We start from the raw sequence: 15,569 nt of genomic DNA on the forward strand, positions 1-15,569 counted from the left end.
ATATATATATATATATATATATATATATATATATAATATATATATATATATATATATATATATATATATATATATATATATATATAAATATATATATATATATATATATATATATATATATATATATATATATATATATATATATATGCTTTTAGATTTTAGGGTAAATTATATACCTACGAAAACCTTGATTTAATCTATTTTGATTTTAGTTTTAGAGAAAATCCACCAAAAATTTAAAAAACCGTTTTTCGGATTTTTAAAAATCGCACGGAAAAATCTGAAAAAATCAGGGACGCAGTTTTTGATAAAGAACACAAAATAAAAACAATGGACCCCCCTAAAAAAATAATGACAAAAAAATTATGTTTTTGACGGAGTGGGAGGGGTGGCGGGATGATTAAAATTGCGTTGTCTTATTTTTTATAATATAATCACATAGAACGTAAAAAATGAAAAAAAAATCTTAATGGGGAGTACCCTTTGTACACTGGTACATCCAAAATGTTTTAATTTATTGCGATAAATATCTCTACAAATTTCAACATTAGTACTCTATGTATAAATTATTTACATACAAGTTTTGTAAACAAATGGCAAATCATTTTATCAACTTGAAAAAACGTTTAACAATTTCAGAAACTAAAACCCTACGTAAGAATAGAAAGAAAGAGATACCGACAAAACAGTTAATTCCACAAATCATGTAGCGACAATTTGGCAGCGAGTGCTTGTACCTACATAGTGCTTCTAGCGAAAAGCAATAAGCTGAATGGTGTACGTTTATCCAAAATGCACCAGACTAATTGCTCGGGTGTGATTACGCCTTAGGGACATATTGCAGCTACGAATGTGCGAAATAAATTAATAGGCCGGTCAAATTGGTACAAATTAGAAAGAACATTATTAAAATTTCAACAATAAGTGAAACTATCGACATATATTCTTCTGGATTGTCTTCTTCGTCGAAATTAATCTTTAAAAAATGGATAAAATTATCATCATATACTTTTCTTATATTTTTTATGCCTGGTAATGGCATTTGTAGAAATATTCTTTAAATTATGTTATTTTGGCTACAAACATAATTTTATAATCACGATTTTTTTGGTCTAATATTTTATTTGTATTTGATTTTGCTTTTTCGAGTTTTATTTCATTTTTCTATAATATTGTTGGTAGTAGGATATTCTTTTTATTTTAACTGTTACCCGTTCACAGGGACTTTGACATTGTTTTTTAACCCATTCCATATGTTTCTTCTGTCATTTTACTATTTTTTTTTTTGGGAATAAGCCACATTTTTACTTTAAAATTAGTTTATTAAATTTGACACTTGGATTGTTTACTTCGGATGCATTTTTTAATTGAAAACAGGTATTATCAGTACATAATATCAATAACTTCATTACAGCTTGTACATCTATTCTTGGTCTAGTTGTCAGTGTATTAATATTCTCTAATTTTATTTTGTTTATTTTTTAAATTTTATCTAATGGCACATTTGTAAATAAACTATTTATGACAAAACTAACTACAATATTATTTGAATTAAATTCAATATTCAATAATTTATTTAAAAAATGTTGTGAATTATTTATAAATATGTCATTGACCATATACCATATAATTTTATAGATTTCTACTTTAGAATGTATAATATATGGCTGAATTGTCAATATGAATGGGTCAGATAAAATTAAATTATTAGAAGATTTTTTTACCAAATAACAAAAACCAAATTAGTGTAATTTAACTTATTCCCAATCAAAATACTAAATTGTTTCTTGTCAACAATTCTCAGTGAATTGTTGCTCATATATACCGAAAGAAATATTTTTATGATTGTCTCAATAAGTTATTGAATTATTATATGATCAACTCCACACGAAGCTTGTTCAAAGTATTCTAGAAAACTGATGGAGTTATACCACAGATTCTCGTAGTGTTGCATTTCGATTTTTGTTGGTTAATGTCTTCTAAATGAACATTATATTTGCGACAGGCTCTTCAATCATCTTTGGTTTTATTTGGTTCTTTCCTAGTACATCTATATAGCCTCCACGTTCTCTAAAGTTAAATCCTTTTATTTTTATTAGTCTATTTTTTTTGCATCCAATAATATTGCAGAATTATTTATTACCCCAGTCGTCAGAGACGAAAATGCAACTGAACCTTTAAAAATCATACGAACAAGCTGAATTTTGCCGAAAGTGTCAATTTTAGGACGCTAAAAGAGATGCAAAAAAGTTACCACTTTTACGTCCGGGTTCGATTTATCAAGAATCTGTACGCGTAGAAAAAAATGTAGCTAAAGTTTATTCGTTTACCAAATTCCCATCAGTAAACATGAGCACGTGTTGATATTCGCCGTCTCATTCGTCAAGAGGCTATTAAATATAATTTATTACCTTAAGCGAGACAGATTCTCATGTTACAGATCCCAACTTGCGAGCATTTTAAATTCAAATTGTATCGTGTTGATTTTAAGTTAATATATTGTGTTATATTTATGGTATAGTTATTGTTAAGTTATTTACTGGTCGTGTTATTTTTTAGAGTTTCGTTTAATTGTGATATAATGATTAAATTTCAAGAAATTCTTACACTAACAGTTTCAAAAGTAAATATTTTTAAAAATCATATGATACATAGGTCGTACATCAGTACGACCCTGTTTGGCTTACACGTGGTTCTATTGACGATAGGGAATTTGTAGAATGAATAGGGTATAAGGTAAAGAGGTTATCTTTCTTATGCAATTTTTGTATTTTGCTGCAAATGAACTGTTTTTGATGATGCTAATGATCAATACAATGTATTCCATTCAATGACCGACAACGATGGGGTTTCCAAGAACCTAATCTTCAAAATCTATAGCATGAAATTTCAGTTTTAAATTTTGGTAACAAATGTGAGGCATTTGAAATACGCTTAAAAAACGCTGAATTTAAACTTTCATATTACAAACTATCTAAAACTTTTAAAACTGCTCTTTTTTAATTACACTAGTACGTTTTTCAAAAGTACTTAACTTTTGCTATAAATTGTACCCAAAACCGTCTTCTTGGGGGCATTTCCCGTGACGTGCGATCATTTGTAATGTAAAAGTTTAAATTCTACGTTTTTAGTCACATCTCAAATGCCTCATATTTGTTGCCAAAAAACAAAATCAAATTTTCATGTTATAGGTTTTAAAGACTGGTCACTGACAATGGAAATTTTACTACGAAAGGTCAATAAAAGTAATAAATTTTATTGATCTCACAAGAATCGTAAAAATGGCAACAATCACGCAAAGTTTATTTATTGAACAGCTTTATACAAACTGACGTAATACAAAAATTGCATACTAAATCTGCACGCTTCATCTTTAAAACGGTTTTTGATTTTTGTCAACAGCACACTCTAATGAAAAGATATCGATTTTTTACCGTCGAGTTGCTACAAATTTATTTAAAATTGATTCCGCGCACGGAATTGACATTCACAATCGCCGGTCGCTTCAGGCGTTGTTTGTCAGAGAACGATTCATTTTATGCAAAAAGTGCTAATAAACATTTTTGTTCAAAACTATCTCAGCTACATTTTTTATTTAAACATTTTTCTACGGCGTACAGATTCTTAGTAAATTAATTTTTTTACGAAGAGAGTTTTGGGAGGGGAAGCCCTAAACTTTTTTGCATCTTTTTGAAGTCCCAATGTTAATATTCTCGGCAAAATCTTCGTATGATTTTTATGAGTCAAATCCCTGACGACTGGACTATATAAATGAAGTTGTCTTAAATTCTCTGATTATATTTCAAAATAAGTTTAAAGCGCTAACTTGCAAAATTGGGAGATAATCACAAATTATTTCGCTAATTGAGTGCTTTCATCTAACACATAATATGTTGATCTTGAAAGAAGAGTATATCTATTTTGTTAAAACTATAATTCATTTCCTTTATTCTGAGTATTTTTGCTGCTTCATTGCCGAATTTCTTTATAAACCAACCGAAATATTATCTAGTAATCCTTAAATCAATCTAAAATCCCCTCTGATATTACCACTAGGGTTACTAGGCCAAATCAAAAACTATACTTTTAATTAAAAAAAGTACTTTTTTCTTTCGAATTTGTTAATTTGACCGGTCTATAAGCATTCTATCTAAGTCCGCCACCAATAACCAGATTATAATTGTCAATTACATACTCAAAACGGCAATGACCAGACTATGAGCTGGTGGCACCCAATCTAGACAGACGCCTTTCTGTAAACAGCGAAAAAGGGTACATTAAACAGGTGAAAAAACACCCTCGCGACATAGGGGAGGTAAAATATAGATCAATAATAGTCTCGACGTGGAACACATCGTTGTTATTGGTAATGTATGAAAGGTATCATTAAGTATATATTTTATATTGCATTATGGGTGATTTAAAGGCAACGATAGTTTTATGGCAGTTTTTTTTGAGTAGTTTATTATTCTTGTCGATGAATAAAATTATTAGTTTTGATAAAGAGCGGTGAATTTCTGCATAATTTTTATTACTAATGTATAAAACAATAGGTAAATAATTGTGAAATATGTGATTAAACTTAACAGTTTATGATACACCTGTCTTTATAAACTACTGAATGTTGCCACGTACATCATAAAATCCGAGAAAAAATCCGATGATTAAATTATATTATTAAATTTCTTAAAGTTGAACTAGTAGATTCTTCTGTAGAAACAGCTAGAAAATTACTTTTTCTAGCTGCTTCTACGCCATTTTTTAAAAATTTATTGGAGTATCCAGGGAGTACAATAAGTATAACAGAGTTTAAGGGATAGTGACAAACTCCTCGAATTGGCTGATATTGAAGTTTATGGATTTAAATTAGAATTAAACTTATAAAAATTCAAAAATAATATTGATTAACTTTACAAGCATTATTATTAAAAAAGTTTCATTAAAAAAGGTTAGGAGAGGGAACCGGTCTGGCGCCTTTTTTTGGCCTGGCCAGAGCCAGTCTGGCCCTGCATCTTACGACCGATTTTTTGTAAAGGTAATGGATTTTCTAAAGAGCTATGAGTCATATCGACGCAGAACACAAGTACGTCTGAAATAAGTTGGACTGATCATCCTAAAAGTTTTATCCGTTAAATCAGAGAACTTACCAACACAGAGAAGCGACACAACGGTCCAAAAGCGGGTACCATTTTTGTATACGCATGCCCGATTCTGGTTGTTTAACTGTCAAAAACACGTGCTTATTCTTTAATTCTGGTTGTTTTCGATAGTCCGTAGGCGTCTATGGTAAATACTCGACACAACAAGTGCATTTGACCATTTATATAATTTATTTATAGCTAAAAGTTAATTTATTTATAGCTATAGTTATAGTTAAAATATATAAGTTTATAGTAAAAAGTTTAATTTATATTTAAAATGTCTGGATATATTTGTGCGATTCGCGGATGTTCATCTGTGACAGGAAAAGGAATAAGTTTATTTAGATTTCCTAAGAATAATAGCAGGTAATTACTATTGCTTTGTAATTATTATTAGTTATTACATAATAGTATTGGTTTGACTTTCGAACAGTAAGCCGACGCCGATGTGTCTGTCCGAGCTATAAAAAATAAACTTTGGTCTGCCAAGGGATAGTTCAAAATGAAAACATTAAATTTGGTGGCAGTGCTATTTCTTTTATTGAAAGACGCAAGTCTCCGAAGGCTCAGGTCAAAAAATCAACAGATGGTGGCCGGGTGTCAGCGCGTTCGAAGGCAACAATACGAATATAGTATTTTTAAGAAATAAAAATATATAGAGGGTTTTATACACGAGAATATTTGATAAGAAATTACTATAATGCTCAAACTAAAAATTGTTGAAAACATAATTAGACCGACAATTGGGAAAATCTTAAAATTACAACAGAACAAGACTTTAAAATTGTAAAAACATGGTTGCAAATAAACAAACTTACATCAAATTATGAAAAAACTAAATACTTATCTACTTTTTGCTATATACAAAAGTTGTCTGCCAATTTTTAATTCGTTAAATATAAATAACAAAGATCAAATATATGGATCGGAGTACATAAAATATTTAGGAGTTTTAAATGGGAATTACAAATAAAAAATATTAAAACTTTATTTGTTGTATATCTCAATATTTAGTGACATTTTTGTGACTTAGTCAGGACAAAACTGTAAATTTATTAAGATTAGATATTGACAAAAGTTAAATATTTATTACTTACAATATACTTGAATATACTAATACTCTTATAGTTGTAAGTAATAAAGTATTATTTATAAATACAGAAAAAGTTCTTTGCTTAAAATTTGTTCTGTTAAAAATTTGTAGTGCCAAAGTGTGGATAGAAGCTTGCAGACGAGAAGATTTGTTATTCAAAATGGATTCACTTTATAATAATTATAGGATTTGTGAACTGCATTTTGAATATTTGCAATATTTCATATTTTTTGAAAGTCAACATAAACGCTCAATTTTATTTAAGAGTGTAGGCGCAAAAAGTGATCTGCAGAGTGCAAATACAAGGCGATATGTCACAAGCGTTTGAAACATGTGCAGGGTTAAGGCAGTGAGACGCGCTGGCGTGCCTTCTCTTTAATATAGCGTTAGAAAAGACTATAAGAGATGCCGAGTTACACAATAGGGGAACAATCTTTAATAAATCAACGCAGGATATGGCTTACGCTGACGATCTGGATTTGATCGTACGTACTACACGAGGACTTAAAGAGATGACTTCCACCTTCTTGACAGCCGCACAAAATATGGGCCTTAAAATAAACGAGGAAAAAACCAAAATGTTAGCATCTATTCCAAATAACAGAGATAGAGCTAGAAACGCCGAAGAATACTTCAGTATAGACCAATATAATTTTGAGGTAGTAAATAAGTTTACATATTTGGGTTCTCTCATAACAAACGATAATGACACATCTGAAGAAGTAAAACGGAGGGTACTTCTAGCAAACAAATGTTATTTTGGACTAAGCAAGCAGCTAAAAAACAGAAATTTAAGCCAGAAAACCAAACTAATAATATATAGAACACTCATCCTACCAGTGCTGACATATGGGTCAGAAACATGGACCATCTCCAAAACAGACGCAAATCTTCTGCTCGTCTTCGAAAGGAAGATACTAAGAAGAATAATGGGCGCATTCTGTGAGAATGGTATTTGGAGAAGGCGATATAATTTCGAATTGTACGAGAAGTATAAAAAAATAGTAAATGGTAGAGATGTAATATCCTTCATAAAAATAGGTAGGCTTAGATGGGCTGGACATGTGTCAAGAGCAAATGAAAATTACCCACCCAGACGAACTCTATTATCGGTCCCAGTGGGAAATAGGAGTAGAGGCAGACCACGACTGAGATGGAGGGACGGTGTGGACGAGGACGCAAGGAAAATCGGCGCGGCAAATTGGCAACGGTTGGCGATGAACAGAAACGACTGGCGAAATAGACTGGGGAAGGTCAAGGCTCAACTAGAGCTGTAGCACCACTGATGATGATGATGAGGCGCAAAATTTCGGGCCAATGCTTTTTAAATGCAATCATTTTTTTCCAATCCTGAGAAAACTAACAAATATTTTTGAAAAATTTAAACGCAGAATGAAAGATTACATTATTACCGAGGGCCGAAAGTCCCTTAGAATAAACAAAAAGTTTTTTTGAATGAGATATTTGAAATTAAAAAACACACTAAATTTTCTATTTTTTTTTTTCACCTCTGTAACTTATTAAAATAAACATTATAGAAGTTTTTAGGTTTCGGCCCTCAGTAATAATGTAGTCTTTCATTCTGCGTTTAAATTTTGCAAAAATACTTATTAGTTTTTTCAGGATTCGAAGAAAATGAATGCATTTAAAAAGCATTGGCCCGAAATTTTGCGCCTACGCTCTTAAGAATTTATATTGTCCGATATGCCCACTGACTATTAATTTTCTCGTTGTTAGCTGTCATTGGCGGCTTGGCCACGTAACTTAAAAGGAGTGTCGCTTCTCTGTCTGTTCTCTGGTTAAATGTCATTATTTGGCAGTTCTTCGTCCAGGTTGTTTCTACTCCAAATCTTTTCATAGTGCAGTAAAATTTGTTTCTTTTTTCATTAATTATCATAATTTTTAATGTTATTGTTATGTTATGTTATGTTATGTCATTTTTAATGTTTTAATTATTATTTTAATGACTTACAGATAATAATTTTTGGAAATATTTTGTGCAGTGAAATAATTTATTGGAAAGTAAGGTATGTATTTATTTTATTACTTTTTAATAAATTAAAATTTGTTACTTCGTTAACTTTAGTAATAAAAAACGTTTTTTTTTTAAATGGTATATAACATCTGATCAAAAAAATTATAGCTTTACTGAATAGTCTTTTTGTTAACTAATTTTTAATTTCTGTTGCTCTAGAAAATACGTGGAAACATAAGTAGTTCCAGAAAAGTTATTCATAGCCAAGGTCGAAAAATTATATATAAATTTGCAGGAACGAGTGGCCAAAACTTGGAATGTTTCTATCAACACGGTGAAAAGTATTGTTCAAGAAACATAAAAAATCTTCTGGTGAACGCTTTAAATCACCTCGAAAAACTATTAAGAAACCTTCAACTTCTAAAGGGTCCGTTAACGAGTTTGAAGAGGAAATAATTCGAAGAATTATGTATTCTTATACTGCAATACACAAAAGAAGACGTAAAATGAAAAGAATTTTTGAAGAAGTAAAGAATGATAAAGGGGTAAATTTTAGTGACAAAATAGACCCGTTTAGAAAAGTAGTTAAAAAAAAAAGAATTTAGATGGAGAAAAACTGTAGATAACACAAAAGTTTTAATGGAGAAATATGATATGAATATTTAAGAAAACTTAAAAACTACAAAAACGGCCAATTAAAATATTGTGATGAAACATATATTCATGGTTCACATACCGTATCAAAAGCAAGATCGTGCCAGGGTCACTCATTTTTAAATTGGGGATAAAAAGCGGAGAGTACCATGATGAACTGAATAGCACCAATTTTATAAAGTGGTTAAAAAAATTCATTCCTAATGCTTCGAAAAAAAGCATATTGGTAATAGACAATGCCTCTTATCATAATGTATTCCTAGAACCTTTTTCAATTTTTTTCTAGAAGAAAGATGCAGTATGAAGTGGCTTGCTGAAAGAAATATTTTTCATACGAGGCCGAATTATTTACAATTATAAAAACGCACAAGACACTTTGTAAAAATATTTAATTGATAAAATTCTAGCCGAACGTTGCGTCTACCACATTATCATCCGGAACTAAATCCTATTGAAAAAATATGAGCGTTGGTAAAAAACGAAGTTGCTGCCTGCAACGTAACTTTTAAATTGGATAATGTATGGAAATTAACCGAAAAACATTTAGTTAAGTAACTTTAGAATATTGTCAGGAAAGTAGAAAATGAATATGTAGTAAGAGAACATGGCTAGAGTGTCAGACTTAATTATAAACTTAAGAGACTATATTTTTTCAGACATCTGCAAGCTGCCTCGAGCTAGTTTTACATTGTCATTAAAATATTGTAATATGCTAATTTGCTGGTAATGGGGGCATTAGATTTAAATATTTAACAAATTAGTAAACATTAAGATTAAGAAGTTTACCTACATTTATTAAGTATATTAAATTTATAATTGTATATTTCGTGTATGATCACTATTATTAATCTTCTTTAATTAAATATTTCAATGTTTTTGCAAATAATTTCTTACGATAATTTTAACCCACTTCGCCTGGGCTATCATAAGAACCATAAATGTGTGGGACTTTTTCAGATGTCACTTATACCTTCCAGTGCATCGTTGCCAATTAGATCTACGCAACTATTTATAACGTCATAGCTCTTTAGAAAATCCATTACCTCCAACATTCTACATTCTAATTTATATTACGTACATTCTAACTTGTATTTGGCAAATGCATAATCCAGGTAGAATCCATTTGCAAGAGTATCAAGCAAAATTACCAAGAATCTTTACTTTATGAAATATTGGAGTCCATCAAACTTACTTAAATTACCTTTTATAAAAATGTATAAGGCAATATTTTCATACGTGTAAAATCTAACAAAATAATCCTCAATTTCAGAAGAGAAATTCTGCTACCAATCGGCAAATATAAAATCTTCATTAACTCCCTAAAGAGCGGCTGACAATTCTTTTTTTTCCTCTCTTTCGAAAGCCATTTTCAATACGCGACAGTTGTCGATAGGGCGGTCCAGCTGGTAATTAATAGGATCAACTGGAGCTACTCGACTACAGGTCGTCCGGGAATCGGGAAACAAATCGAGGAAGAGTTTTACCTTTAAAAATTAATGGCGGGTGGAAAAAACAGACCGGAAAAGATACTTTGGACGATAACAATAATTCGATATTTTTACGAAGCTTTTAGAGACAAGCCTTTTTCATTTTATTCGTTAACTTCGGGCTGCGATGATATTAGAATTCTGTTTACGCCGAAAGAGAGATTTTTATGAAAATAACAATTGAAATTTAAACAAATTTGAGAATTTCTGAAGACTAGCTCTATGTTCAGTTATACGGTTTTTGAACCTTTGACCTTTTTGACCTATATACAGTTCTGGCTCAATCACACGTGATTGTTTTCATCATTTTCCTATTTGAAAAAAAAAAGTGACAGAAAAAAAAAACCAGTAAGACTGAATTTACTCTTACGGTTAGGTAAGTAATTGATCAAAATTTCAGAAAAATCCAACGGCTGGAAAAAAAAATGAAAAATCAATATGTTGGACCTCTACGATGTCTTCTTCACTAAAAAATACGCATGGACATACTCCTAATGAGATGATAGCTTTTTTTTTGCCACTATTTTTCCTGTAACACGATTAATGAGGTAGGAACTCAGTGAAGAGTATTGATGTAAACCAACCGTCACTGAAAAACTTTTTATTAATCCGACACAAGTCCCTGATAAATATCCTTCACAAGCCTTACGTACTTCTCAGGAACTTATTTCTCTCTCATACATCTCCACAGCTCTTGTCTAGGAACTGTGCGTACGCCATCTTAAGATCTATAAATATCAAATGTGTAGCTCTCTTTTCTTGCCGCATGTGTCTATCAACTGTCTCAAAGCAAACAAGGCATCCGTTTCTTCCTTGCTGACATAAATCCAAACTGTTCTTGCAACAATATTATTCTATCCCGACATATTCAATAAAGCCCCAAGAAAACACAAAGCGTATCGACTAACACCATTTCATTTATATCTATACTCTTGTGTATATAATAGTAATCCATATCCTACGGACTGCGCCACTGCCCTAACCCATACAATTCCTGTACAACGAACCGTAACAAAAGTCACAATTAAGTATTTTCGAGAGATGCCGCTACATGAGCACGTCGCTCCTCCATGTTTTTCATTACTGTGAAAATCTTCGTAATTAGACACTACAAGGACGTGAAGCTGAATAGGGAAGGGTAGAAGCGAGTTATTGTGGCGTTAATAGAGCAGGACTCGGATTCGGTTAATTTCCGTATTACTTACTATGATTGAGTCAATTTTAGAGGACTGGGGATCGGAGATAAGCTGAGTTCGAATAAAGGTTTAGCTCATTCAAGCAAACTGTCAAAAAATATTTTTATCCCTTTTTCTATATGCTCAACGAAGTAACAAATATGTCTATCTATTTCTATCCTTATTTTATGGTTTCATATAATACGAGGTAAGATTAACATAGTCGTCATAACTGAAACACAAGAGAATCTTTTTGACGATTACGAGTATATTAAAACGAAAGAGGTCGCTGCAATGTAGCTATATTAATATGTAAGAAGGGTACATACTAGAATAGAAACGTCATCATTATTCAACTATATATGTGTGAACTGCTGTACGTAGTCTCTCTTAATGGCTTCCATTCTCTTTATCTTTTGCTCTTTGTATCCAGTTTGTATCTATACATCGTAAATATTCGGTCCGTCTTGTTGGAGGACGCCCTCTGTTTTTAAAGGCATTTTCTTTCGGTCTTCATTCGATAATTATTTTATTCCACCGATTATCATCCGTTCTCGCGACATCTCCAGTCCAATACATTTAAGGTTGTTATTTTTTTTACAGCGTCTTATACTCAGATTCCTCAGATTTGGGTTTGGAATTCGATCTCTTAGGGTTATGGCTTAGATTTGTATGGGATACGTCATTAATTTAAATCACATGGGAATATCTGACTTTAGTGTGTCTCGTAGTTTACCAAAGGCGGCCCATGGAGTTCGCATGTATCATTATCTCTACCAATACGTACTTCGTGGCTTAGATATTTATACAAAGCAGTTTTCTGTATCTGACTTCTATCAGTGTCGACACTTTCGTGACAACCAAGTTTGTCATGAATTGTATTTTTGAGAAATTTACCTTTAGACCTGCTTGTCGCAAGGCCTCCTGTACTTTCTTGGCATTATCGATACGATCTGCTATTAAAGCTATGTCATCAGAAAATTTCAAAATTCGTAAGCATGATATGTATGCCATCATCTATTGCCTTTAAGTAAAACTCTTTAATATCATTCTTGTGTGATGTTAATCTTGGATTGGATACCTGGGCCACATCCTGAGAGGGGAAAAATACGCAATCCCTCAACTAATTATCCAAGGAAAGATTGAGGGCAAGAGAGGAGTAGGTCGCAAACAAATGTCGTGGCTGCGAAATATAAAGAACTGGACAGGCGTAACTAACACTGGCGAACTTTTTCATGCCGCAAAAGACAGACGTCTGACCTTAAGATAAATCGCCAACGCACTATAGGTGCACGGCACCATAAGAAGAAGTTAATCTTCCCAAAAAATTCCTGGACGTTTCACCAATATATATTTTGTTACAGCCAGACTGGAGCTCCCTTTAATATTTAAAGGTGTTTTTAGGTTGGCATGTAACTTTGATACCATTTTTATATTTCTGGTTCAAATTTTGATATTAGGTACTTCTCTGAATGGTACTTGGGTACATCACTGAAAATCACATCCAAGAAAAATTTCCTCGGGAACTATATGTGCTTTCTGTGTTTTCCGGGATTGACTTCGCCTTGAATAATTTTGGTTTTGAAAAAAAGCATTGTTTTGACGTTTCGGCAATGTCACACTTGTTATCGTCAAGTTAGGCAGTAACATTTATAGTTACTTATATAGCCGATCTTGGCGCACTTCTCTCGAATGGTTCTTGGCAGCGCTTCTTGTGATTGGCCCTGTACATGTATAGGTAGGAGAGGTCCTAGTCGTCGGCCTTGTTGTCTGATTTATTTTTGTCTTCTTCATGTTTTTAAAGCCTTTGATCATCATCTCTTTGGTTTCGACTGATGAGATTTTTCTCTATTGATTCTCTGATTTCACATTTTCTTTTAATTTTAATGCTAGTTCCTTGGCATCGTCATAGTTAGGTCATCGTCATTTGGTTTCGGTTTATTGTATGTCCTATATTTGTGACATGTTGTGCAAGGAACGACGTTTTTTCTCTTCTTTCGATAGTATCTCGATGTTCTTAACCTCTAACATGGATTCTTCGATTGATCTGTCCAATGTACGATTTGTCACAGTCCCCACATGGAATCTCGTAAACTCCTTGAGTTTCTAACGATATCTTTGATTTTGCGGATGGTAAAATAGTTGAGATTTTTTGGCGGTATTAAATATCGTTTCTATTATGTGTTTTCTTAACACTCTATAATTTTTTTTGTTATCCCCTTCTCATATAGTAGAACGATTTTTGAATTCGGCTTTTCATCTTTCGTTCTTAATTCTTAATTCTTCTTTGAGCATTCCGCGCCTTTTCGATGGTATATGTTGAGAAGCCGTTTTTTCTTAACGCCGTTTTCTTCACATTATGCATTTCTTTATTTTGATGTTCTTCGTCTGTCAGTCTTTCGGATCTTGTAATCAGGGCTTTAATAACTGCATGTAATTGTGCAGGATGGTGATGTGACTCAGCATGTAGATCTCTGTCGGTAAGAGGGTTTTCGGCAATGCATCCGTAAAAAATATCTCACATATGATATATCCTAAGTATAAATGAGGAGTAAAGGCGCAGAACATAAATACATAGATGAAAATATCTAGAGGAGATCTATGTTCAAAAATGGACAAATCAGGACTCATTAATGATGATAATGATATATTATTTTACCTGGAGGTTTTTCGATAGATGTAGGTCCATTGACAAATGGAAAAACGCCCTTGGTGATTTAAAAGCCTTCATCGATTCAACTAACAATTTGTTAACAACAAAATAAATATGATACCTGGGGGCGATCATAACATCTGAAAATAAATATGAAAAGGACGCGGCAGCCAGGATCATTGAAGGAAACAGGGCATATTACTCATTAATGACCGTACTTAAATCAAATACCAGCAAAAATAAGAGTGTACAAGACAATAATTCGTCCCACAATAACGTATGGAAGCGAGACATGGACTCTGAATCAGCTGGAAACGACAGAATTACTGGTACTGGAAAGAAAGATACTGCGGACTATCTATGGGCCTTGCAGAAAAGAGACAACAAGAGAATGGAGAAGAAGACATAATGATGAACTCCAGACAGTATATGGAGATGAAAACATAGTACGCTACATTAAAGCAAACCGAATAAGATGGGCGAGCACGTACTAAGATGGAGTGACGAAAGACTCCTGAACGCCACATTCTGGGAAAGGCCCGATGGCAGAAGGTCAATTGGTCGCCCAAGAAAGAGATGGAAGGAAGCAGTAGCCGGTGATCTACGCAAAATGGGAATACAGCAATGGTAAATAGCTGCTCAGGACCGACAACAATGGAGGCGAATAGTAAACGCGGCCAAGACTCACATAGAGTTGTAGAGCCAAATGATGATGATGATGTCAAAATACACAGTGCTTGTTTTTCCGTAGCCCGCATGCTTGTGCATCGGCATATTGTTGCATCGCCATGATGTATTGTGAGTTTTGTAATGAACGTGGTGTTCTGGGGTTGAAGGTAATAATGTGTGTTGAGGGAAAAAAAGTTTGATAGTGCCGTACTATTTTCGCTCGTACGGAAATAGTTATCAAGGTAGGCCGAGTTTAAAGTTAATCATGGAACAATATAGTGAACACTTTAGTAAGCCGGTACCAAGCAACAAAGTTATGCTGTCTACCGTTAGAAAATTTCGTCGTACGGGTAGTGTACTGTGTCAACGAAAGGGAAGGTCTGTAGTGAAGGTGTTGGAATCATTCAAGTGAAGTCTTCGATGAACAGATTTAAAAATAAACATCAGTAATATGTCGACGGCTGTAAAAAAGACTTAAAAAAGGCTGACTTTTTACCGAATACAGCTGGGACAACGATTGACGGAATAAAATGTCGTCATTGGATTTAATATTGTACACTATTTTTGGCCATGGTATTTGAGGATCCAGATTTCTTGGCCAACGTATAGTTGCTTTTAGAATGATGTTACTGCATCTTTGTAAAAATTTGATTAAATTTTCGCAATGTGTCAGTTCTTTATACAAAATATCTAATCTGCCAAAATTTTGAGTAATGGTAACC

At 32.6% G+C, this 15,569-nt stretch overlaps 1 protein-coding gene across 9 annotated transcripts in view; it reads right to left on the bottom strand.

Annotated features, from left to right (window-relative positions):
- Nucleotides 1–15,569, bottom strand: part of tmod (tropomodulin) — a 351,180-nt gene that overhangs the window by 19,366 nt on the left and 316,245 nt on the right. For 3 of the 9 annotated variants that reach the window (XR_011951597.1, XR_011951596.1, XM_072540131.1), the window contains one exon: nucleotides 4,196–4,253. The exons of the other annotated variants lie outside the window; for them this stretch is intronic. Coding sequence is in view for 1 of the 3 variants with exons in the window: in XM_072540131.1 (XP_072396232.1) it covers nucleotides 4,216–4,253 (38 nt within the window). In the remaining 2 variants the exon portion in view is untranslated. The remainder of the gene's footprint in view (nucleotides 1–4,195; nucleotides 4,254–15,569) is intronic. 9 annotated transcript variants of the gene reach the window in all.

The sequence above is a fragment of the Diabrotica undecimpunctata genome, chromosome 8, assembly GCF_040954645.1.
Source record: "Diabrotica undecimpunctata isolate CICGRU chromosome 8, icDiaUnde3, whole genome shotgun sequence".
NCBI classification, from domain to species: Eukaryota; Metazoa; Arthropoda; class Insecta; order Coleoptera; family Chrysomelidae; genus Diabrotica; species Diabrotica undecimpunctata.